At 37.4% G+C, this 26487-nt stretch overlaps 1 protein-coding gene across 1 annotated transcript in view; it reads right to left on the bottom strand.

The window, feature by feature from the left end:
* map4k2 (mitogen-activated protein kinase kinase kinase kinase 2) overlaps window positions 1-26487 on the bottom strand; it is a 227419-nt gene that overhangs the window by 96729 nt on the left and 104203 nt on the right. The window contains exons 10-13 of the mRNA XM_028804122.2: window positions 12151-12213; window positions 7605-7686; window positions 7332-7442; window positions 6482-6560 (exon numbers count right to left, since the gene is read on the bottom strand). Of these exons, the coding sequence (XP_028659955.1) occupies window positions 6482-6560; window positions 7332-7442; window positions 7605-7686; window positions 12151-12213 (335 nt within the window). The remainder of the gene's footprint in view (window positions 1-6481; window positions 6561-7331; window positions 7443-7604; window positions 7687-12150; window positions 12214-26487) is intronic.

Here is a 26487-nt window from a genome sequence, read left to right as displayed (position 1 = left end):
TTTAAGGTCATGCCTTAGCATCTCAATTGGATTCAGGTCAGGACTTTGACTAGGCCACTCCAAAGTCTTCATTTTGTTTTTCTTCAGCCATTCAGAGGTGGATTTGCTGGTGTGTTTTGGGTCATTGTCCTGTTGCAGCAACCAAGATCGCTTCAGCTTGAGTTGACGAACAGATGGCCGGACATTCTCCTTCAGGATTTTTTGGTAGACAGTAGAATTCATGGTTCCATCTATCACAGCAAGCCTTCCAGGTCCTGAAGCAGCAAAACAACCCCAGACCATCACACTACCACCACCATATTTTACTGTTGGTATGATGTTCTTTTTCTGAAATGCTGTGTTCCTTTTACGCCAGATGTAACGGGACATTTGCCTTCCAAAAAGTTCAACTTTTGTCTTATCAGTCCACAAGGTATTTTCCCAAAAGTCTTGGCAATCATTGAGATGTTTCTTAGCAAAATTGAGACGAGCCCTAATGTTCTTTTTGCTTAACAGTGGTTTGCGTCTTGGAAATATGCCATGTAGGCCGTTTTTGCCCAGTCTCTTTCTTATGGTGGAGTCGTGAACACTGACCTTAATTGAGGCAAGTGAGGCCTGCAGTTCTTTAGACGTTGTCCTGGGGTCTTTTGTGACCTCTCGGATGAGTCGTCTCTGCGCTCTTGGGGTAATTTTGGTCGGCCGGCCACTCCTGGGAAGGTTCACCACTGTTCCATGTTTTTGCCATTTGTGGATAATGGCTCTCACTGTGGTTCGCTGGAGTCCCAAAGCTTTAGAAATGGCTTTATAACCTTTACCAGACTGATAGATCTCAATTACTTCTGTTCTCATTTGTTCCTGAATTTCTTTGGATCTTGGCATGATGTCTAGCTTTTGAGGTGCTTTTGGTCTACTTCTCTGTGTCAGGCAGCTCCTATTTAAGTGATTTCTTGATTGAAACAGGTGTGGCAGTAATCGGGCCTGGGGGTGGCTACGGAAATTGAACTCAGGTGTGATACACCACAGTTAGGTTATTTTTTAACAAGGGGGCATTTACTTTTTCACACAGGGCCATGTAGGTTTGGATTTTTTTTCTCCCTAAATAATAAAAACCATCATTTAAAAACTGCATTTTGTGTTTACTTGTGTTATATTTGACTAATGGTTAAATGTGTTTGATGATCAGAAACATTTTGTGTGACAAACATGCAAAAGAATAAGAAATCAGGAAGGGGGCAAATAGTTTTTCACACCACTGTATCACATATATAATAACTGCTTTTGTAAGAGATTTTTTTGAGCAATAATACTTGAAAAACCTTTAACAGCTATACAGAATTAAATGTGCATATTTCAGTTAGCTGGAAATAAGTTATTAATATACACTGCTTTAACTCTGTGTCATTGTAAAATACAGAAGATTATGATAAGCTAAGGGTCAGTAAAAATACCTCTAGTATTTGAATACTGAACACTGCAAAATCAAAGAACACACATCATAATCTCTCTAATTGTTCCTGGATTTGTTTCTAAAATGATCATTCCTCATTATGACTCAGAGAACATAAATTAATCATTTACTGGACCTCTGCACTTCTATATGGTCTAGTTAATCCCCTTGCCTTTTTCTGTTTACTGTACATGTACTGCATAAAAGTGTTGGAATATAAGTTGAAAAAAATAGTATTTTGTTGCTGTTGAGAATGATGTAACAATATTATTCTAAAATAAATTACAGTGTATAGAATAAGAAGACTTTGAGGTACTAACCTATGACCTTATCTTATTTTCAAGTGACTTCTATGTTTCTTGTTTTGCTTATATCTCAACAGTCTTCATATTAAGACTACTCTGTGTAGGTGCATTACAAATAAATATCAACATGCCGCACCTAAGTACAGTGGAACCTCGGGTCACGACCGTAATTCGTTCCAAAACTCTGGCCGTAGCCCGATTTGGTCGTGACCCGAAGTAATTTCCCCCATAGGATTGTATGTAAATACAATTAATCCGTTCCAGACCACACGGACTGTATGTAAATATATTTTTTTAAACATTTTTAAGCATACCATAGCATAGTTAATCATACCATAGAATGCACAGTATAATAGTAAACTAAATGTAAAAACATTGAATAATACTGAGAAAACCTCGAACAGAGAAAAGTAACATTGCAAGAATTCACGCTATAGCCTTATGAACCGCTCACTGTAAACACTTTTTTTAATGAGTTTTAAGAACAGGGAAAAAAATGAACATTTGAAAAATCCATAATTTAATAAACAACCAAGAAAAGTAACATTAAGCACAGGGAAAAAAATGAACATTTGAAAAATCTGTAATTTAATAAACAACCAAGAAAAGTAACATTGCAACAATGCACGCTACGAACCGATCGCTGTAAACACTTTTTTTTTAATGAGTTTTAGGCACAGAGAAAAAATGAACATTTGAAAAATCCATAATTTAATAAACAACCAAGAAAAGTAACAATGCAACAATGCACGCCACGAACCGAAAAATGAACATTTGAAAAATCTGTAATACAAAAACTAACCATAAACTAACCTTGCATGAGTTGAGTTCTGGCATGAAGGAAGTGAGGAGGAACTGGGTGGAGAGGAGATTACAGTTTTGAGGTAAAGTCTGTGACGATGCGGGTTCGCTGCATGCTCCCATCTCACTTCCGGGAGCCCGGTGCATTCTTTAACTGCCTTCTCGGCCTTACACAGCCAGCCGTCCGTCTCTCTCTCTCTCTCTCTCTCTCTCTCTCTCTCTCTCTCTCTCTCTCTCTCTCTCTCTCTCTCTCTCTCTCTCTCTCTCTCTCTCTCTCTCTCTCTCTCTCTCTCTCTCTCTCTCTCTCTCTCTCTCTCTCTCTCTCTCTCTCTCTCTCTCTCTCTCTCTCTCTCTCTCTCTCTCTCTCTCTCTCTCTCTCTCTCTCTCACTGCACAGGAAATGCACAGGGAGAGACTGAACACGTGCGGAAATCATTGGCACGTACGAACCGGAAGGGAAACTGGCTTGTTTGTCACCCAAGTGTGTGGTCATGAACAGATGCAAAAGTTTTTGGAACTTTTTGGTCATAACCTGATTTGTATGTGGTCTGAGACGTTCATGACCCAAGGTTTCCACTGTATAACTGTGAATGCTGCCTTATTAGATGAACCCTTAACTTTGTAGTAGGAATGTCAACCATGAAGTGAGATAAGACAGATTCACAGTGATATACATATATACACATACTAATATATAGTAAGCCAGAAGAACATATCAACGCATATATTGTTACATTTTTACTCAGCAATCATTGAGAATAATGTGGCCTCTTCCATCACCATTTGGTTTCCTTCTGCCTCCTCTCTTTCTAAGACTCAGTTGCAGTAGGGGATTTGTTCAGCTGAAAATCTTTGGCTGTTATCTCCCAATATTAAAAGATCTGTTCATCGCAAGATCGAAAAAGAGAGCAAGAAAGATTGCAGCTGACTTCACCTCACCCAAGCAGACATCTGTTTGTCATCACTGAGGAGATACAGGTCTTATCTGTCAGAGCTGCTGCTTCCTTACACTCCTGCCCGTACATTACGATCTTCAGATGCTAAGTTACTCACTGTACCTAAATACAGGTTAGTAACTATGGGTGGCAGAGCTTTCAGAGTGACAGCCCCCAAAATTTGAAATTCTCTCCCTCTCAGCCTTCATGAGGAAAAATCTATTATTAATTTCAAACTGCTGTTAAAAACACATCTTTTCAATGAGTATTATTCTTTTTCGTGTATGTAATTTCTACTGTCTTGTTAATGTGTGTATTGAATTGTAAAGTGTCCTTGAGTGTATGAAAGGCGCTACATAAATAAAACTTATTATTATCTGATTTTACAGAAGATTTACTATCTTTGGATGCAGAAAAAGAATTTGAGAGTGTTTAATTGAGTCATCTATTTACTGTACTACACACATTTGGATTAGGTCCCAATTATATTGCTCTATTACCATGTGGAGCAGTACCAATGTGGAGGACAGCAGAAATGGTATTGTCTATTGACCTACTGGATCTATATGCATATTGGTGAGGGTCTAGAGTGGGTGGGAAAGCAGCCTTGATGCACTTGTGGACCAGTCTTTCCAGACACTTCCTGATTACTGGTAATTTTCTATGTTGTTTTTATGATACTCTGCAGAGCCCATGAGTCAGGACACTCTCAGTGGAACAAAGACAGAAAGACACCAGAAGCTTTTGTGACAGATCAATTTTCCTGAGATATCTCAGGAAGTAAAGTCCCTGTTGTGCTTTTTAACCCGTGAGTTTGTGTTTATTGTCCATATAGGATCTAGGTACCCAAGAAACTAAAATTATCAACTCTCTCCACTCTGTCACTGTTTATATACAGTGGCCGATGGTCATCTTGCTTCTTCCTGAAATCGATGATCAGTTCTAGTTTTTTTGGTGTTAAGTATCAAGTTCTTCATTATGCACCAGTCTGTCAGTCTTCATACCTCCTCCCTGTAGGCAGAGTCATCTCCAACAGTGATCAGCACCACTATTGTTCTATCTTCTGCAAATTTAATAATGTTATTGGTGTCGTGGGCTGGTATGCAGTTATATGTATACAGAGAATAAATGAAAGTCCTTAACAGACAGGCTTGTGGTGCTTCTATGCTGAGTGAAAAAGTGGGTGAGTGGTGGGGACCCACTCTATCTGACTGTGGACAGTTTGTAAAAAAATCCTATATGCACAGGTAGATATTATTCTGGAGGCCTAGGTCGGACATCTTAGAAAACAGTCTGCTGGGTATAATGGTATTAAAAGCAGAACTATAATCCACAAACAGCAGCCGCGCATATGTTCCTCGCTGTTCCAGGTGGAGCAGTACAAGTGTGGAGGACAGCGGAAATGGCATCGTCTATTGACCTATTGGATCTATATGGATATTGGTGAGGGTCTAGAGTGGGTGGGAAAGCAGCCTTGATGCACCCGAGGACCAGTCTTTCCAGACACATCCTGATTACTGGTATTAATGCTACTGGTCTGTAATCATTTAAGGCAGGTTACTGCAGTCTGCTTTGGAACTGGCTCTATGGTAGATGTCTTCAGGAAAAGCTTTGCACTGTGACGGAGATTGATTGAAGATACTTATAAATACCTATCCTGGGACACCATCTGGGCCAGCCACTTTCTACACATTAATATTCCAGAATGTGCGTATAACATCAGCAGACTGTATAGTGAGTACCTAGCTGTTGGTATCTGGAGCTGGAATGAAGGTTGAGACAGTTCCTGGTCTCATCTCCTCATGACATCTGAATAAGTGGTCAAGTTGCTGTTTACTTTAGCAAGGAGAATTAATATTATTAAAATGAATGCACTCCTTGAGCTCCTCCAACTCTTTCAAAGCATCCCTATATATATTTTAAGAAAGTAGAAGTTAGATTCAGTAGTAACCTCATTTTTTCTGGAATTCAAAACTGCCAAGCACCAAAAAGGCAACTCTACAGAGATCAGCAAATGTTCATACATTAGAAGTGGTAGAAACCCAAGAAACCACAACTGCTTTGTTAAATAATGAAAGAAAATGTTGTTCAAAACCATCTCTGTGCTCCAGTCAACACTAATTACAGGTGCAACCATTTTACAAATAACTCCTTGGTTCAACATTTATTAAATATATGGATCCAGTATAGGATATATTTAAAGGAAGAAATGATCTTATACATTGTACCTATACATGAAAATCTTAATTCAGACTTCTTATTCCTAGCCTTTACAATATTCAATTCATGGAAGTAACTATGTATCATGACATTTATAGACCTATATATCAATAATGTATTTGAGTCCCTTGAATTATTGGGCTCCAAATGTAATCTTCCAGTTGAACACTTTATTCCATTTACAAATGAAAAATTTTGTCAAATGCCACCTACCCATTTTCTCTCATCTATATTTATAGCTGAGATGATACTGGCTAGTCTGGATGAAGATGCAGATAGCACCTCCAGAATTTATTATCCAATTTCAAAGAACTGACGCTCAGTGCCAACAAAATAATATGATGGGCGGGAAAATATGAATATCGTGATGAATGATACATTTCCTAGTCCTTAAAATGCACGCAAGAACTACGTTCAAAGTGACATTTTCTTGTTTATGGAGCTCAAAATATTATATGTCATTTTATGTAATCATGTTACGATAATTTGCGAGTAACACGTAGCGAGATCACTTAAAACATCCAAGATGCTGTACTGTTTTCCTAATTTTTCCTCTTCTATCAGTTAAATCAATTGCAATGTATTTACACCAAAACAAATAATAACCTAAGCAGTAACTTAGAAACTGTTAAATTGTGTGTAACATAATTTGTCAGAAATATCAAAGACGATACAGTGTATTACCGGTGGAAAAAAATGTTAAACATTTTGTAGCTAGGAATGTATGACAAAAGGCATATACCATACAAACATTATATAATACTGTCAGCAAAATACTAGTAGTGTACAACTTACACTGCAGTTCTGAGTGTGTTCTCTCCACATTGGGATGTTTTCCTATGGAGTGAATTTTATCAGGGAAAGCATCACATGTCTGCAAGCAAATTAAACATGAATAAATAAAGCCTGGCAAATAAGACATATATTTTACAGGTTCTAGAAAAATAAACTATCAGCTATCATTAGTCTTTGCATTGTATGCTTGATAAATGAATTGCAGACATTACCAGCCCAAATGGGAGCATGTGGAATTCAAATTACTTTCCATTATGTGCTACTCAAAAGAGCCAGAAGCTGTGCTTGCTTCTTAAAATGTGAAAATATATTAACCGGCATACTGCATAGTGCTTTATATTCTGATTTTTTCTTTGTTTTTACCTCATTTTATCTGTTTGCTTTTGACCTTATTACTTCTATTCTATTTAATTATTATACTCTAATTTTCATTTGCTTAGTCAGTTATATTGTAATTGTCACCCCGTGTTTTTCTAAGACATTATTAGCAGCCCAAGACAAAAGGAAAGCAGTGGGCACACCTAGTCCATGTTTATCTGACATTACTTATAAATGAAATTTGAGTATGGTATAAATGGTGATGGTTAATCAAAACAAGTATAGCCATTTAAATATACTATGTAACTCTATACTTATTAATGAATTTATCTTTGGCTAACATGTTTATAGTTATCAATACTTGTTAATTTTAAACTTCACTATAATCTGCAATTTTCGATTAGCAACACTAATTCAAATAAAAAAAAAATATGATGAATTACGTGTTAGCCTTAATAATACAAAACATTTTAGACTGTTGTAGAGGTGTAGAATAGTGAACATATGAACACGCAGTATCCTGTATGCTTACCTCTAGATCACTGTCATCTATTGAGTGTCCAAATGTCATGTCAGGGTTATTCACAGTGTCCAAAAGTTCAATTACTTGAGTACGACTTAGTAGTTGAGTCAAAAAACAGTGCTACAAGATTAAAATAATAAAATTAATACTATTGATCAATTAGTTCTTAATCTACTATAGTACACACCCAGATCACACTAATTTTTAATGACTAAAATGGTCAATTTCTTCTCTATGTTTATCTTTGTCTTTAACTTGGACATTAAAAAAAAAAATTATTACCTGTAAAAGTTTTTCTGCTGTTGGACGTTTCCTTGGGTTTTTGTTAAGTGCAACTTTTAAAAAAGTATGAAAATCAGAAGACCTGCAAAAATAAAATAGCCAGATTACTGCATCTCCCAACAGTCATCATCTTGAAACTGCAACTGATACAATCACAGTTTATAGTTCTTAAAGGAATACTCCACCCAAATTTTTTTTTTTGTATTTTTTATGTTACTTACCCCATGTAATTTGTATTGATGGCCAAAAAACTTTTAGTCTCATGTTTTCATACATAACAAATGTTTTTCAATATTATAGAACCTAATGGTGACCACTGTGGTACAATAGTAAACAATATGAAAAAGATCCATGAAAAAAAGAAAATAAAATCTAAGATTATACGTAGCTGCGGTGGGTTGGCACCCTGCCTGGGATTGGTTCCTGCCTTGTGCCCTGTGTTGGCTGGGATTGGCTCCAGCAGACCCCCGTGACCCTGTGTTCGGATTCAGCGGGTTGGACAATGGATGGATGGATGGATTATACGTAGGTGTGTGCGATATACATCGTTTATGATTATATCTTAATTGCTGTTTTAACGATGTGCGAGATTAAATTATCGAGTATGTAACTCGCTTTGCAAAAAAAAGAAACAGAGTTCATTCACTAATGCAACAGTATAGACCACTGCGCGTGAGCAAAGCGAGTTGCGTAGGCATGCACGTCCAGCAAGCCGCAAGTTAGCGTCGCTGCCTGCCTCAAAATGAGTGAACAAACAGCACCAGATGATAAAACAGCCTCGCCATCTATGTCGTCAGAGTTAATTGCCAGATGTGGTTCATTCTCACTCGCATGGCAGTGGTTTGGTTTTGAAAAGACTGATGTTGCTCAAAAGACGGCAATCTACAAACTATGTGGTAAATCGGTTGCCGTTAAAGACAGCTCGACAACTAACTTGTTTCACCATTTACGAACTAACCACCGCACAGAATACGAAGAATACGAAAAGCTTAAGGAGTCAACTGTCCAGCACAAGTCTAAAGTAACCAAGGTACAAGCACAAAAACACACTCAGCAAACTTTAGCGGACTCATTCTGCAAAAAAGTGCCTTACGACAAGAAAAGCAACAGATGGCATGACATAACAAACACCGTCACCAATTACAATGCAAAAGATATGGTGCCAATTCAAGTGGTTGAGAGAGATGGTTTTAAACAACTTTTGAATACTTTAGACCCAAGGTACACACTGCCTGGCCGAAAATATTTTAGTCAAACAGCTCTGCCTAAGTTGTATGATTCATGTTGCCAAACTCTGACGCATAAACTGCAAAAGGTTTCACATTTTGTCACAACAATGGATTTATGGGCAAGCTGAACATCCGAGCCATACCTCTCCCTGACGGTGCATTTCATTGACGAAAACTGGCAACTGCAAAGCTTCTGTTTGCAAACATCCTACTTCCCACAAGATCACACTGGCAACATCATTGCGTAAGGTCTGAAAGATGCTCTGGCATCATGGTCACTGCGAGAAGACCACATGGTTTGCATGACAACAGACAGTGGGGCTAACGTTGTCAGTGCACTACGGATTAATAACTGGAAGAGGCTACCTTGTTTTGGGCATAGGCTTCATATTGCAATTGGTGAGTAATTTGGGGTTCCTCTATAAAATGCAGTTTATGTTAAATTGATCTTATTTATTATGTTTAAAAATACAAAAAGACCTGATAAGTAAAGCTACAGATGACAAAAATATAATTCAATATAATTTCAAATAATACATTACATTATCTTGGAATTATCGTTATCGTCAAAGTCCCAGAAAATATCGAAATATTTTTTTTTTTCCAATATCGCACACCCCTAATTATATGGGTCATGTAATCCACTTGTGATGTCCCAATCCCAGTCTTATTCGCAAAATGTGCAAAATACATGCATTTTCTGCTAAAATACTAATAAACACATACTTCTGGAAAAGTCAGTGCATATCATAAACAGAAATTCATTCGCATGGTACTGCACTTTTGAATTTAAAATCCACCCTTATTCACTGGTCAGAGTCATGTGTGCTGACTTTTCTAGAAGTAGGCATTTAACAATATTTGTGAAAAAATGCATGTTTTTTGGCACATTTTCGGCATACAACTAGACAACTGATTTTTTGACACAAGTAAAATGAATTTTTGTTTTCGTTTTTCCATGGACATTTCCACATTGTTTGCCATTATACAGCATTAGTTACCATTAGGTTCTATTAGAGCATACATTTTTTCCTTTCTGTTCTGCATGAAACATGAGATCAAAAATGTTTTCAACCATTACTACAGACTGCACGGGGTAAGTAACATAATTTTGGGGTAAAATATTCCTGTAGCCTCCTTAATGTTATGTTTATCCAAGGAAAATTGAAGGAAAAATGTTGAATTGTTCTCTACCAGAAAAAATGTTACTACATGTAACAGTAACATGTAAATACCAAAATGTTAACATAAAACAGCAGAAAAGGTATGTCTAATGTTCATTGTTTTACTGATGCAAATTTAGCACACATCCTTTGTACGATATGTTTTGAGGCAGTTACCAATGCACAGCCCAATGTTATAATCAGGACATTAGATGCATGTTTCTTTGTGCACTTTAAAATATTTTTTTTGTTGCTTGAACGTGAGAGGGTTGAATGACAATGCCTGATTAGCACAATCAATGCTGACCCTTTGTTACTGTAAGCTGCCACAGTGAAAGGCTTAGTGACTTCTACATTTCCCCATCTTGCTTGACCTTGTACTTGATCGCAATTATTTTGCTTTTTTGTCACACGGCTAGTGTCGCACCAGGCTGAAACTTCACTTGACCAAATTCACCAGGCATATCATGGATGGTTTGGTCATACAGTATACTGTATCATGCATCATTAGAACATTAGAACAGATCATACAGCCCAACAAAGCTCACCATTCTTATTTACTTAATTTTTCTAAAATAATATTAAGTCTAGTTTTGAAAGTCCCTAAAGATCTACTGTCTACCACAATATCTGACAACTTGTTCCACATATCTATGGTTCTATGCGTTAAAAAAAAAAACTTTCTAATGTTTGTGTGAAATTTATCCTCAACAAGTTTTCAACTATGTCCCCTTGTTCTTGATGAAATATTTTAAAATAGTAGTCTCAATCCACTGTACTAATTCCCTTCATAATAAACATTAAACATACAGTATCGATTAATGTTTCTTAGTCTTCTTTTTCTTAAACTGAAAAGGATCACCTATTTTAATCTTTCCTCATAACACATACCCTGTAGCCCTGGAATCAGCCTAGTTGCTGTTCTCTGGACTTCTTCTGGTGCTGCTATGTCCATTTTGTAGACTGGAGACCAAAAATGTAAGCAGCAATCCAGATAAGGCCTCACCAGTGTGTTATAAAACTTGAGTGTAACCTCCTTGGACTTGTACTCTACACAATATACTATATAACCTAACATTCTGTTAGCCTTCTCAATAGCTTCTGAACACTATCTGGCATTTGATAATATTGATTCCACTAAAACTCCTAAATCCTGCTCACAAGGTGTACTTTCAGTTTTTCAGACCTCCCATTGTGTATTCAGACCCAGCATTTTTACTTCCTACGTGTAATATTTGACATTTACCTATATTACATTTCATCTGCCACAAATCTACACAAGCCTATATGCTGTTTAAGTCCCTGACAATCCACCTAGCTTGGTATCTCCTGCAAACTTAATCAGCTTGTTACTTATATTTGTATCCAAATTATTTAAATATATTTAAAAATAGCAGTGGCCCTAGCACTGACCCCTGTGTAACACCACACCGTCAGCCAGTTCTAATAAGGTTCCCCACACCATAAACATTTTCCAGTCTTTCAGAATTTCCCCAGTGCATAGTGACTTCCTAAAAATATGCATCAAGGGTTTGTATAAGTACTCCCTAACCCCCTTAAGATCTCAGGGGAAAAATTATCTGTTCCTGGTGATTTGTTTGCTTTCAGCCTATTTAATCTAAGCAGCCCTTCTCCCTCTACAATTTCCAAATAACTCAGTACCTCCTTAGCAGTCCTTTTTACCACTGGAAGGTTATCCACTTCCTCCCACCAGCTTCACTAACCACGCCAATGTCTGATGACCACATCATCATCACTACCACTTTTTAGCTAGAAGCTCCTCAACCACTCATGAATATTGATGAGTTACCGTGAGGTGGCAAAACACATATAATTATTCATGATTTTTTACAGCATAATGTTATTTCATCCACTTGATGGCAGCAGAATACTTTTACAGGCTTTATCCGGGCTTAAAAATGTAAAGTGGATCATTGCAAAGTGTGATTTATGGGTAAGCATAATTGCACAGAATTCTAAGCCTGAGTCACATTTGGGTTAACACCAAGGAGGTTAAGTAAAATATCATAAGATGAAAATAATATACTCATATAAAATAACAGCTAATTGTACCAATTACACTATAAATCACGTTGCAGCAGCATTTTTCTTTACTAATATTACACAAAATGACAAAAAATGTAGCATTCATACCATTTTGCCTTTTCTTTCAACTTTGGAGGCTGGAAATTACTTTTGGACATCAACATCAGTGCTCTAAAAAATAAAACATTTGTTAGTTTGACTAAATAAAAAATATGGAGAATATATTACCACTATCATTAAATTAATGTGAGGTTTTACAGTTCATTGCATTAGTGGTTTTCATTTAATTTTATTGACTAAATTACTTATATGTAAGGAGCTTCCACAGGCCTGTTGTCTTTACTTACCTGCATCACCAAAGCACTTTTCAAAATAGTAGATGCTACAATGTTTGTGTGCACCCTCAGCGATTTTGTGTTTTCAAGTGGGTATCACTGACTGACACTCATGCTTGCGTATGACATAACAACTAGTTATCAAAATCATAAAAATTTTTAAGTTCGCTGACGATACCACAGTAGTAGAGCTCATCTCTTGGGGGGGGATGAGTGTGCCTACAGGGATGAGCTGGAGCGGCTGACAACATGGTGTAGGAATAACAACTTGCTCCTAAATATAGCCAAGGAGATCATCGTGGACTTCAGAAAGAAGGCAGACAACATCCAGCCACTCATCATCAACGGGGACTGTGTGGAGAGGGTCTCAGACTTCCGCTTCTTGGGAGTCACCATTAGGGAGGACTTGACCTGGGGAACACACACAGCTGAGGCAGTGAAGAAGGCCCTAAAGAGACTACTTCCTGAGGGTTCTCAGGAAGAACAACATCCCTGAGAAACCTGCTGGTGTCCTTTTACCGCTGCACAGTAGAGAGCATTCTGGCCTACTGTCTCTGTGCATGGTTCTCCAACTGCACAGTAGCACAGAGGAAAGAGCTCCACAGGGTCATTAAGGTCACCCAGCAGAGAGTCGGCTGTCCTCTCCCCTCACTAGAAGAACTACATAGTCCTTGTTGTCTCAGGAACGTCAAGAAAATTCTTCAGGACCCATCACACCCAGGACATGCATTGTTTGAACACCTGCCTTCAGGCAGACGTTTCAGATCCATAAAGACTAAGGCAAAAAGACTGAGAAACAGTTTCTATCCTTCAGCCATCACCATGCTGAATGCTGCCAAGTTGGTCAATCTGATCAAGTGCACCTTCATGTTTACAATACAATACACTCTCATGTTTACAATACAGCCCTAAGTCAACATTGGCTATGGGACACGTGCAATATAACGTATGTATGAATGGATTATTTTAGTTTTAACTTGAGTAATTGTGTTTTGTTTTTATTTTATTTTTGCATTGGATAATTGCACCTATATTTCGTTGTACAATGTCTCATTGCTACAATGACAATAAAGATTTTGATTTTTTTGATTTTTTTTTAAAAGTGTCCCTAAGGTTAGGCAAACATCTGTCATCTATATGGATCAATTATTGTGGCCAAAAAGGTAACCTGAGCTGTGCAGCAACAGATGTCAACCACTGCACCACTGTGAGATCAAAAAAGAAAGTATGCAGGCAGAGGTGCTCAATCATAGATTTCGTCAAAACAAAGTAGAAACGCCAAAATCGTAGTCAAAAGTAGAAAAAAAATGGCAGAAAATTAAAAGGGGCTTGTCATGATTGAAACTTCTGGCTCATTCTATTTTTTGAAGTCACGCTGAAGGCTCTCTAAACTGTCTGTGTTGATGCTTTGCGCTTTTTATTCTATCAAAATGATAGAAACGTCTTGTAAATAGTAATACATTTTTCGTTATCATTTCATAGAGTCTCCTCTATTGGGGGGCATCAGGTTCCTTCAATGTTTGTTTTCACTTCTGCTGTGCCATGTGGCTAATTATTATGCATGCATAGGACACACACCTCCTTCACTTTTGTTGATGTGGAACTCGAAGATCAACATGCACATCTGGCTGCAAGCACAGATAACTCATTCCATAGAGTTTGTATTGCAAATGATCAGCATTATATACCCGGGGGACGGTCCCATCAATGTTGGCTGTTACAGCTCCGGAGGGGTATTGGTATATAAAAAAAAAAATTCTCCTAAACCAGCCGAATTATCAGTAAATAATTTGACGAACAAAGGTAAACAAGAACGCAGCAAATTCGCTGCAAATAACTGGCAAAATTCACTGATCAATAGTAACAACTATTAATGTTTACAAGCAGGTGAGTAGTCATTTTCCCCTGATCTTTACCACCTTTGATTTGCTCTTTATCCAGATTTACTGAGAGGTATTGTTTTCTTATTTATTCACTGTGCGTGTTTTGCTTATATTTTGCTAAGTTTACTTCATGTTTTGTTTTTTCCTCCACTCAATTTTTTGTTAATTTTTGTACATGATGTTTGTCTGGACAATAGAACAGGTTAATGTTAACTCTTGCTTCTGTGGAGATAAAGCAGTAAAGAAAACCCTTGTGGGCCACCTTGTAGAACAATCATTAACTTTTCCCAGTTAGGTTTGTGTCAAAGTCTGCTAGGGGCCTCCACATGCTATCTGACTCTACCTGTCACTATAAACAAATAAGGTACAACAGCAAAATGTCAACATTTCATAACAGATATACTCTGACAAATACTTTACTATATATTATGTATAACACAATCCTTGCAGCATCATCTTCTAGATAAAGTCACAAGTTCAGTTAGTGAAAAGGCAAAACCACTGTGAAAACTGATCAACAATGAAAAGAAGATTGAAACACTTAATAAAATCCCCTCACAATGCTTTAACTGTTTTTATTACTTGTACTCTTAATCATGAGTTTTGTTTATTGTTCATCAACTAATACATTTTAAGTTTTTTGATTAATTTGGATGACAATTTCATATACAGTGTTTAACAAATTATTAGTACGGAGTACAACTGGGTACATATTTATATAACTGGAGCAATCTTGTGTAGTCTGAATTGTTTAGTATTATGCAATGCGTTATTGGTGAACACTGAAACAATAATCATGATGTAACTGACTTTTTTCAGTCTGTAAGTTTCAGAAGGTAAACAGTAGTTTTACAGTAAAATATGCAGAAATATATCATGTTTAAATCTGTAACATGAAGAGGCTGTGTTACCTTCTTTTGACTTACAGATTCATTGAACATATAATTTGACTGTCATTGCTCAAATGGCTTGCATATTGTATCTTTGGAATTGGGACTAGTTTCTCGGTTTTGACTAGCCAAAATGAAATTATATGCATATCTACTAGTAATTGGTGATTCCGAATTGCTACTGTGTGAGAGTAAACATGGTTGTCTATTGGGAACCCTGCAATGGACGGGTGCCCTATCCTGGGCTGCTTGCATTGATTGCATCAAGGAAACCAGAATGGCCTCAAACCCCAACAACCTTGAACTGGATTAAGTGGGCTTAGGAATGTTATGTTATGTTTTGTTACAATTTAAACTTTGAATCATTAAAATGTCATTACACATATATCAATCTCACATTTTTACCACTGAAAAACATACTGCAAATATCTCAAATTTCACAGGTACAGTGTAAGCACCATGGTGGATGGACTTGCGTCCCAACTGGGATGGTAGGTGGATCCTTGCTCAGCCGGGAAGTCAAAATGGAAGAACAACATGAGAGGAGTCATAACACAGCCAAGATGGGGCTGGATTATTATCGCAGTTGGGTGAAAGATTAATGGGTGGACTGGGAAACGAAGCTGGGTAAAATTGATTTTCCCATTAATTATTAATTTTCATTTAAAATGATTTGATATTGATACTTAAAGTCTCAAGATCAATCTCATGAATCTCTATCCTCCTCAATGTAAATTTCTGTTTATCTTCGTTTTTGACGTCCAATCCAGTAGATGGCACTAATGCGCCTGCTAAGGTTTTCTACGGAAAAAGCACTTTACTTCTTCCCCTTTAACTGAAATCAGCGTCTTAGACACTTAAATGTGTTGGTAAAGAACAATTTGATAAAAAGCAAAGCCATATATATATATATATATATATATATATATATATATATATATATATATATATATATATATATATATATACACACACACGTGTATATAAGCTATGTAGCTCAGAAGCTATTTATTGTTGTAACAGAACAAATTTGAGAAATCACTTATCTCAGCATCACCCAGACATGTCGTCTCAGTCAACATCCTAAAGAGTACAGATTGAACAGTCTTCAGTGGAGACAGCATTTAGCTTCAAGCTTCCATTTACGTTGCCTCTTGCCCAAAAAATATCAGAATCTATAAATCTATAGGCAGTTTTGAAATTTTGTGAACAGCCATTTTTTTTTTTTTTTTTTTTTTTTTTTTTTTTAAGAGCAATGATATTTTGTTCCACATCCTCCAAATACTAATGTTAACACCCTTCAATATTGATGTTAAACACCCTTCAAGTAAAGTGTTACTGAAATTTGTCACATTATATTAATGTTCTCTATGCATGGTTATTTAAAAAAAAACACCAGTAAAAAAAAAAAAAAATATCAGTACACACTAATTTAGTCAAGATAAATCAATATTGAATTGAATTGGGGAATTGTGAGTCAGAATTGACTGGGGACATCAGTGCTGATACCCAGCCCTACTGGGGAAGGTTTTTGTCCAGAAAAGCTCCTCCCCCAAAACCATAGATGGCAGTACTCTGCTGGCATGGACCCAGTATGGACAAGTACAGAGATCCATGGGATTCATAGTCCTGAGGGACAAACTTGTCAGGGGGGTCCATGCGCGCCGCTGTCATTGCCGTTTGAAGACATGGGGACTGGCGAGGTCTCAACATCACTTCTAACAATCTGTACTTTACGGTTGGTGGATGGCGCTTGAGATCGTGAAGGACACACTGGATTGAAATAGTCTGTCAGAAACGTCTGCTTTATGCAGTACTCGAGATCCTTAAAGGTCTCCGTGTATGTGCAAAGGTGAAGGGATATTTAATGTTATTAACAACGTTGATTGCTTCCCAAATTGAATAAGGCTACAGAAAAACATTTCACATTGAAAACTGTGATGGCAATTGGTCACATGAATATTTGCTGACAAGGTGTTACACTGACAACTCACATAAGCAAAAGATGACACCATTCTGTATTTGTCCAAGTAAACATTTCAACTAGACAACAAAACAACTATTACTTCCATTTATCTCCCAATAACTCCTGCACCACCTGCCTAAATATTTTTTTTTCCTTTTTCAACAATCAGCAGGGAGTATGGCATAATCATAAGAATTTCACTATTGCTTGATCATAGCTGTTCTACTTTGCAATTCAGAGGTGAACCACATGTTTTGTGGTTTGTGTTTTTAAAATTTTCATTCTATATGCTTGTGCTATGCAGATTGTATTTGCCTAATGTCTACATAATTGAATAGCCTTCTGTCATGTGGATGTCAGCACTGTTTTCATTTATCATGTCAGCTACTGCATTTTCATACAAAAGCATAAGTACTTCTTTTTTCTTCACTGAAGTCTTAGTCTCAAATTTTGATAACAATCTAAATAATAGAGAAACCTTAATATTCATTACAAATTGTAATTGTTATATTAGATAGAACATAGATAGAAGTGTATTTATTTTGTCCCCAGTTTGAAATCTGGCTTTTTACAGAAACTCTTCAATAAATAAACAGATAAGTACTTTATAAGTCTAGACACCATTACTATGAACACGGAGAAAAAGCTAATAAGCTTTTAGCACAACAAATTCACAAACAAGAAGTTCGCAATGCAATACCAGTAATCACCAACACGAATGGAGAAGAAATTATAGACCATAAAAATATAATGCACGCATTTAGAGATTATGATAAATCCTTATATTCTACTGAGCTCAAAGAAGACAACACACAATCTAACGCATTTCTGGATACATTACATACACCACAAATAGATGCTTTAAGTGCTGAGGAACTGGATAAACCTCTAACGCTAACAGAATTACTAGATGCTATAAAGTCACTACAAAGCGGGAAATCAGCAGGCCCTGATGGTTACCCCATAGAATTTTATAAGAAATTCTCCACTCAGCTAACTCCCGTCTTATTGGCAACATTTACAGAAGCTAGAGACAACCAAATACTACCTCAAACATTTCAAAAATAAGGACTTGTTACAATGTGCATCATACAGACCAATTTCACTCCTGAATAATGATGTTAAGATACTCTCAAAAATTCTAGCTAGAAGGATGGAGAAAGTGCTGCCCTCGGTAATATCACAGGATCAAACTGGATTTATTAAAGGCCGACATCTATCTTCCAATCTCCGATGCTTGTTTAATGTTATATATTCACCAGCAAAATCAAACACCCCAGAGATATTACTATCATTAGACGCAGAAAAAGCATTTGATATGATTGAATGGAACTACCTTTTCACTGCATTGGAGAAATTTGGGTTTGGCCCAAATATTTGTGCATGGATCAAACTACTGTATACCAATCCAGAAGCTTCAGTTTGTATTAATAACATTTGCTCAGACTACTTTAAGCTAGAACGTGGTACCAGACAAAGATGTCCCTTGTCGCCACTGCTGTTTGCAATCGCTATTGAACCACTCGTGGTTCACTGCCGAAATTCTTATCAGATAAAGGGGATTGTCAGAGAAGGACTGGAACAGAAAATTTCTCTATATGCAGATGATATGGTTTTATATATATCAGACCCAGAAAACACTGTCCCTGCAGTTCTAACAGCACTAACAGAATTTCAAAAGATATCAGGTCTTAAAATTAATCTGAATAAAAGTATACTCTTTCCAGTGAATTCACAAGCATATAATATTAGATTGGACACCCTACCTTTTACCATAGCAGATCAGTTTAAATACAGTGTATCCGGAAAGTATTCACAGCGCATCACTTTTTCCACATTTTGTTATGTTACAGCCTTATTTTAAAATGGATTAAATTCATTTTTTTCCTCAGAATTCTACACACAACACCCCATAATGACAATGTGAAAAAAGTTTACTTGAAATTTTTGCAAATTTATTAAAAATAAAAAAATTGAGAAAGCGCATGTACATAAGTATTCACAGCCTTTGCCATGAAGCTCAAAATTGAGCTCAGGTGCATCCTGTTTCCCCTGATCATCCTTGAGATGTTTCTGCGGCTTAATTGGAGTCCACCTGTGGTAAATTCAGTTGGTTGGACATGATTTGGAAAGGCACACACCTGTCTATATAAGGTCCCACAGTTGACAGTTCATGTCAGAGCACAAACCAAGCATGAAGTCAAAGGAATTGTCTGTAGACCTCCGAGACAGGATTGTCTCGAGACACAAATCTGGGGAAGGTTACAGAAAAATTTCTGCTGCTTTGAAGGTCCCAATGAGCACAGTGGCCTCCATCATCCGTAAGTGGAAGAAGTTTGAAACAACCAGGACTCTTCCTAGAGCTGGCCGACCATCTAAACTGAGCGATCGGGGGACAAGGGCCTTAGTCAGGGAGGTGACCAAGAACCCGATGGTCACTCTGTCAGAGCTCCAGAGGTCATCTATAGAGAGAGGAGAACCTTCCAGAAGGACAACCATCTCTGCAGCAATCCACCAATCAGGCCTGTATGGTAGAGCGGCCAGACAGAAGCCACTCCTTAGTAAAAGGCACATAGCAGCCCACCTGGAGTTTTCCAAAAGGCACCTGAAGGACTCTCAGACCATGAGAAAGAAAATTCTCTGGTCTGATGAGACAAAGATTGAACTCTTTGGTGTGAATGCCAGGCGTCACGTTTGGAGGAAACCAGGCACCTCTCATCCCCAGGCCAATACTATCCCTACAGTGAAGCATGGTGGTGGCAGCATCATGCTGTGGGGATGTTTTTCAGCAGCAGGAACTGGGAGACTAGTCAGGATAAAGGGAAAGATGACTGCAGCAATGTACAGAAACATCCTGGATGAAAACCTGCTCCAGAGCACTCTTGACCTCAGACTGGGGCGACGGTTCATCTTTCAGCAGGACAACGACCCTAAGCATACAGCCAAGATATCAAAGGAGTGGCTTCAGGACAACTCTGTGAATGTCCTTGAGTGGCCGAGCCAGAGCCCAGACTTGAATCCAATTGAACATCTCTGGAGAGATCTTAAAATGGCTGTTCACCGACACTTCCCATCCAACCTGATGGAGCTTGAGAGGTGCTGCAAAGAGGAATGGGCTAAACTGGCCAAGGATAGGAGTGCCAAGCTTGTGGCATCATATTCAAAAAAAAGACTTGAGGCTGTAATTGCTGCCAAAGGTGCATCAACAAAGTATTGAGAAAAGGCTGTGAATACTTATGTACATGTGTTTTCTCAGTTTTTTTATTTTTAATAAATTTGCAAAAACCTCAAGTAAACTTTTTTCACATTGTCATTATGGGGTGTTGTGTGTAGAATTCTGAGGAAGAAAATGAATTTAATCCATTTTGGAATAAGGCTGTAACATAAGAAAATGTGGAAAAAGTGATGCGCTGTGAATACTTTCCGGATGCACTGTACCTAGGGGTAAATATTACAAGTAAACATAAAGCTCTTTATCAGCAAAATTTTGCCGTCTGTATGGAAAAAATTAAGCAAGACTTGGATAGATGGTCAACCCTTCATCTCACTCTAGCCAGAAGAATTAACGTTGTTAAGATGAATATCCTTCCTAAGCTTCTTTTTTATTTCAAAACATTCCAATATATATCAATAAATCGTTTTTTAAACAGTTAGATTCAACAATAACCTCATTCATTTGGAACTCAAAACACCCACGTATCCGAAGAGCGACCCTACAAAGACCGCAGGCAGAAGGTGGCATGGCTTTACCAAATTTTCAGTTTTATTACTGGGCAGCAAACATACAAGCCATAAAAACCTGGACACAAATAAATGAACATACACAGGCTTGGTCCGCAATAGAAGTAAAATCCTGTAGTACTTCTTTATACTCCCTGCTCTGCTCTCCAATAAATGCAAGTTATCGCAAATATACTTATAACCCAATTGTGCTTTACTCACTTAGAATATGGAACCAAATTAGAAAGCATTTTAAGATGGAAAATCTTTTATCGGTGGCACCTCTGCAAGAGAACCACCTCTTTCAACCCTCGCAAACATATCCAGTTTTTAATACCTGGAAAGGTTTTGGGATTAAAATGCTCTGAGATCTTTATATAGACAACATATTTACATCTTTTGAACAATTACATTCCAAATTCAACCTCCCAGCTACACATTTCTTTCACTATCTTCAAATTAGAAATTTTGTTAAACAGAAATTGACCGATTTCCCCCACCTCGCACCCTCCACAATGCTGGAAAAAATACTGCTCAATTTCAAGGAATTAAACACCATTTCCGCATTATATAAAATCCTATTAGAGTCCCTACCTTTCAAAGATCCAAGAGGACATTGGGAAGATCTCTTAATCAATATATCAGAAAAGGAGTGGAAGGTAGCAAAGCAGAGAATTCACTCGAGCTCCATATGTGCAAAGCATAGAATTATTCAACTAAAAATTATGTATCGAGCTCATCTGTCTCGCTTAAAACTGTCCAAAATGTTTCCAGGGCAATATCCAACCTGCGAACGCTGCAACCAAGCTCCTGCCTCACTGGGTCACATGTTCTGGGCCTGCACCACACTAACATCATTTTGGGCCAAAATTTTTAAGTGCCTTTCAGACAGCCTTGGTATCACAATCCCTCCTAACACATTAACAGCTGTGTTTGGTGTTCTTCCAGACGGACTTGAAGTGGAAAATGACAAGCAAATGGTGATTGCATTCACTACATTTTTGGCACGCAGACTTATTCTGTTAAATTGGAAGAATCCTAATTCTCCTCTGATAAGTCAGTGGGAAACCGATGTTTTATATTATTTGAAATTGGAAAAATTCAAATTCTCAGTTAGAGGATCTGTACAAAATTTTTTCAAAACATGGCAGGATCTAATCAATATTATTTTAGAATAAGAGAAATAACTATTACCACATTTAATTTCCTTCTCCATCTCTTATTTACATAAATATTTATTTCTCCCTTTCTTTTGTTTATTGTTGTCTTATTAAAAAGCCCTAAGCAATTCTCCTTTGGCTAAGCTCTCCTTCTCAGGGGTGGGGTTTGATTTGTCTTCAATTTTGTTTGCTTATAAATTGATCTATTTTTATGGAATGATTACAATAAAAATTAATAATAAATAAATAAATAAACAGATAATTATATATTGTCAGGCATGGACATCGGAGGACTGCTCTGAGGGCTTTGGAAAGGTATGTAATAACCCACTGAAACAAGAGGAGGGCTACCATTGACTTCATTCTGTTTCTTTTCTTCCCTAACAGCTCTGAGAGGCTGCCCAATAAGGGCAATTACTCCCACCCCTTCCAGGCATGTCACCATAAAGGACATGCAGCCTAAAGAGAGGCATCTTTTATTGGAAGACCCAACTAAGGTGCACTGGACGAGGGAGCAGGACATTTCTTTTCCTTTTGTTTTTGTGTACTTCATCTGACAATGAATAAAGGGGATGGCCCGACTGGTGTCCCAAACTTCTGACGGAAGGACAGACTGCAATCAATCGCCTGACCACAATACACACACACACTATGGTCAAATACATAAAATGAGTAAAAAGGAAGAAAACTTCTGACTCGGCAGTTACAGCCACAGTGAGGCATTATACAGGCATATTACTGTTGGCATAAAGGAGCCCCAGTGGCGTTTCCTGACCTCTGTTGAATGATATGTTGGCTGAAGGTACTCAGTGTGCCAGACAGAGGATGTGCAATATTGTTCATAACGGCACTCAGTTTTAATTCTTTCCTTTGCTAATACCTCCATTGGGTCCAAAATGCATCCCATACCTGACCCTGCCCTTTTAATTATCTTGTTTATTCAGTGGGCCTCTTGAAGTGATGTTACCAACACAGCACTCCAAAGCAAAGATAATCTTACTGGCCATCACAGAGTTGTGGAATATGTAAAGGATGTCACTATCCAAATTAAAGGAATACAGACTCCTAAGGAAAAAGAGCCTGATCTGGATTTTCTTATATAGTTCCTCTGTGTTACCATACCAGTAAAGTAAACACTGAACAGACATAGAGGCTCTTTGGTGTGGTTAAAGTCAGTAACTAGTTCCTTGATTTTGCTAATGTTAAGTTGCAGTCAATTCTTTGTGTACTATGAAACAAAGTTATCTACCTGACTCCAATACTCTGTCCCATCCCCCTCATCAATACATGCATAGTCATCTGAGAACTTCGGCAAGTGACATGACCTGTCACATTATAGTAGCGAACAAAGCAAACTGAAAAGGAGAACACCAAAGACTGCTCCTTGTGGTGTTCTAGTGTTGCTCACATATGTATCAGAAAAACAGTCCTTGAGTCTCACAAACTACATTACCTATACACCTATACATCCACTCCCTAAATAGTGAACAGCCATAAAGTCTCCTTGGTGTGGCTAAATTCAATAACCAGTTCCTTGATTTTGCTAATGTTAAGTTGCAGACAATTCTTTCTGTACCAAGAAACAATGTTTTCCACCTGACTCTTGTGCTGTGTCGCATCCTTTTTATCAGTACACCCCCCATAAGTACAGAATAATCAGATAATTTCTGCAAGTGACATGACCTGTCACTTCATAGTAGGAGGTACACAGAGTGAAGAGAAAAGGAGACAGGACTGTTCCTTATGGTGCACAAGTGATGCTCACATACATTCCATATCAGAAACACATCCCTTGAGTCTCACAAACTGTGGTCTGACCAACAGATAGTCCAATATTCAGGACACCATAGCCCCATCCACCTTTCTATTTCTGAGTTTACCCCTTAACAGGGATGGCTGGAATTTATTGAAGGCACTGGAAAAATATGGACTTTTTTGAGTCTTAGGGACAGACTAGACTGAACAGGAAACAAAGGATACCACAAAGTTGAGTAGGCACAGTCTTTAGGCACTCAAGGACTTAACTTCTTCCGGACAAATGTCATTTCCTGTGTGTAGCTTCCTCAGTTGTCTCCTTATTTGGTCTTCAGTTATGGACAGCCCATACTGATGGTTACAGGCAGACTAATCACTGACCATTCCAGTTGACGTAAGGAGTTGTTGATGAAGTAGGGATGCAAGGGAGAGTATGATGCACTTTGCAGTTGATGGAGACAATTTTCTTGAAGTACACAATAATTACAGTTTGAGACCAATGAGGTTGCTTTGCTGTTTATTTAGATCATAGATTGAAAATAAAAATAATTTTGTATGTTGAAATCTAGTAGAAAGCTGCAAACAAAGATGATGCTGGATCCTTCTGTCTTATTCATTTAAAAATCGGGATTTTCATGTTTAATTAGTTAATTTTTAATAAATATAAGTATAATATTACATAAGTTAATATTTAATAAAAACATTTATAGCTGCAATTTTACATTTAATGGTTTCTTCTGAGTAATGCATATTCACATGAAAACAATTTTTTGAAAAAAAAAAATCTAAAATAACAGCAGCCTTCTTTAATTCATATTTTAGCTATTATTGTGCACTAGCAATGAAAATATGTTGTTTGCTTTTAAAACTTAAAACCTCATTCCAGCACAAGGTTGTACAATGTGCTTTGCAATTGATGATGAACCCATTTTGGTAGAAATTTAAAATAAAAATTGTCATTTGAAATCAATATGGTTATATGGCTTATTTAGATTTTCTAACAAATGTTTTTGTATTTCATGCACAAGAACATACCGAATATGTATAAAATATAATTGCCATATACAGTAGAGTACACTATGTTTGTAAGTGTGAATATGGATATACACATATACATACTGTATATATATATATATATATATATATATATATATATATATATATATATATATATATACACATACACTATATATATATATATATATATATATATATATATATATATATATACATACACACACATATATATATATATATATATATATATATATATATATACATATTAATAAAAGGCAAAGCCCTCACTGACTCACTGACTGACTGACTGACTGACTCACTCATCACTAATTCTCGAACTTCCCGTGTAGGTGGAAGGCTGAAATTTGGCAGGCTCATTCCTTACAGCTTACTTACAAAAGTTAGGCAGGTTTCATTTCAAAATTCTACGCGTAATGGTCATAACTGGAATATATTTTTTGTCCATATACTGTAATGGAGGAGGCGGAGTCACGTATCGCGTCATCACGCCTCCTACGTAATCACGTGAACTAAAAACAAGGAAGAGATTTACAGCACGAGTCAAACGCGGGAACGAAGGTAAATGACGTTAATTTTTGACTGTCTTTTAATACTGTGTAAGCATACATATTAACACGTGCAATTAAACGTGTGCATTTACGGGGTGATTTCTCAGGCTTAAAAGCTCGCCTTTTATCAAACGCGGGAACAAAGGTAACTGACGTTGTTCACTGTCTTTTAATACTGTGTAACCATACATATTAACACATGTGCAATTAAACGTGTGCATTTACGGGGTGATTTCTCAGGCTTAAAAGCTCGCCTTTTACTAAAAAGGTAAATGCAAAACTATTTTCAATCAGTTTATTGAAACGCTCCCGTTAAGGATTGCAATAACATATTCGCGAGATAAAAGAACAAAGTAGGGGGAAATGACGGAAGAGCCGCAAACAGCGAAGAGCAAAAAATTCATTAAACAATTCAGAAGGGAGCGAGTGAAGCATACAAGCATGTTCATAAGGGAAACAAAGCACGGTGTAAAACGTAAGTTTAAATTAAGTTTATAGAAACGCTCCCGCTGCGGATTGCAATAACATATTCACGAGATAAAAGTTTAATGAGAAGACACGAGGTATAAACGAACCACACGCCGTGGCACAACGTTAGGGGCAACAGTTTCAACCATTCTATGATCTGCTTCTCGCAACTGAAAGACGGCACATGGCGGATGTTAGCCGACTTGCTGACCGCAACGTTAGGGGCTTCAACTCTGGCGCTGACGATAGAGATTCGATTCACGAGAGGTGATGCAGTGAGTGTGTATGCCTGATGAGCCCAGAATTAGGGAGAAACACATGTCGCATACTCTTTGCATTATTTGAAAGTAAACTATTAAAACCATTCTATGATCAGCTTCTGGAAACAGAAAGAGGGCACGTGGCGGATGTAAGGCGACTTCCTGACCAACCAAAAGCGTTACCTGGCAGGTAACCACCCATACAGTCAGATTGTGATTCAGAAAACGAATGCCATGAATGTAATTACCACGATCTACATACTGTCAAATAAACTAAACACACGCCGTAGCGCGACAGCTGTGAAAAGCGAGGTTCACAAAAAAACTGATCCTTAACAAATTGTTATTGGTATATTTTCGATCCATTTAAAAAGGTTTTCTTTTCTTATTAAAAAATTAAAAGCCGTACTTCGCCGCAACGA

Source organism: Erpetoichthys calabaricus, chromosome 1, assembly GCF_900747795.2.
Source record: "Erpetoichthys calabaricus chromosome 1, fErpCal1.3, whole genome shotgun sequence".
Taxonomy (NCBI): Eukaryota; Metazoa; Chordata; class Cladistia; order Polypteriformes; family Polypteridae; genus Erpetoichthys; species Erpetoichthys calabaricus.
This window is presented reverse-complemented; position numbering and strand designations above follow the sequence as displayed.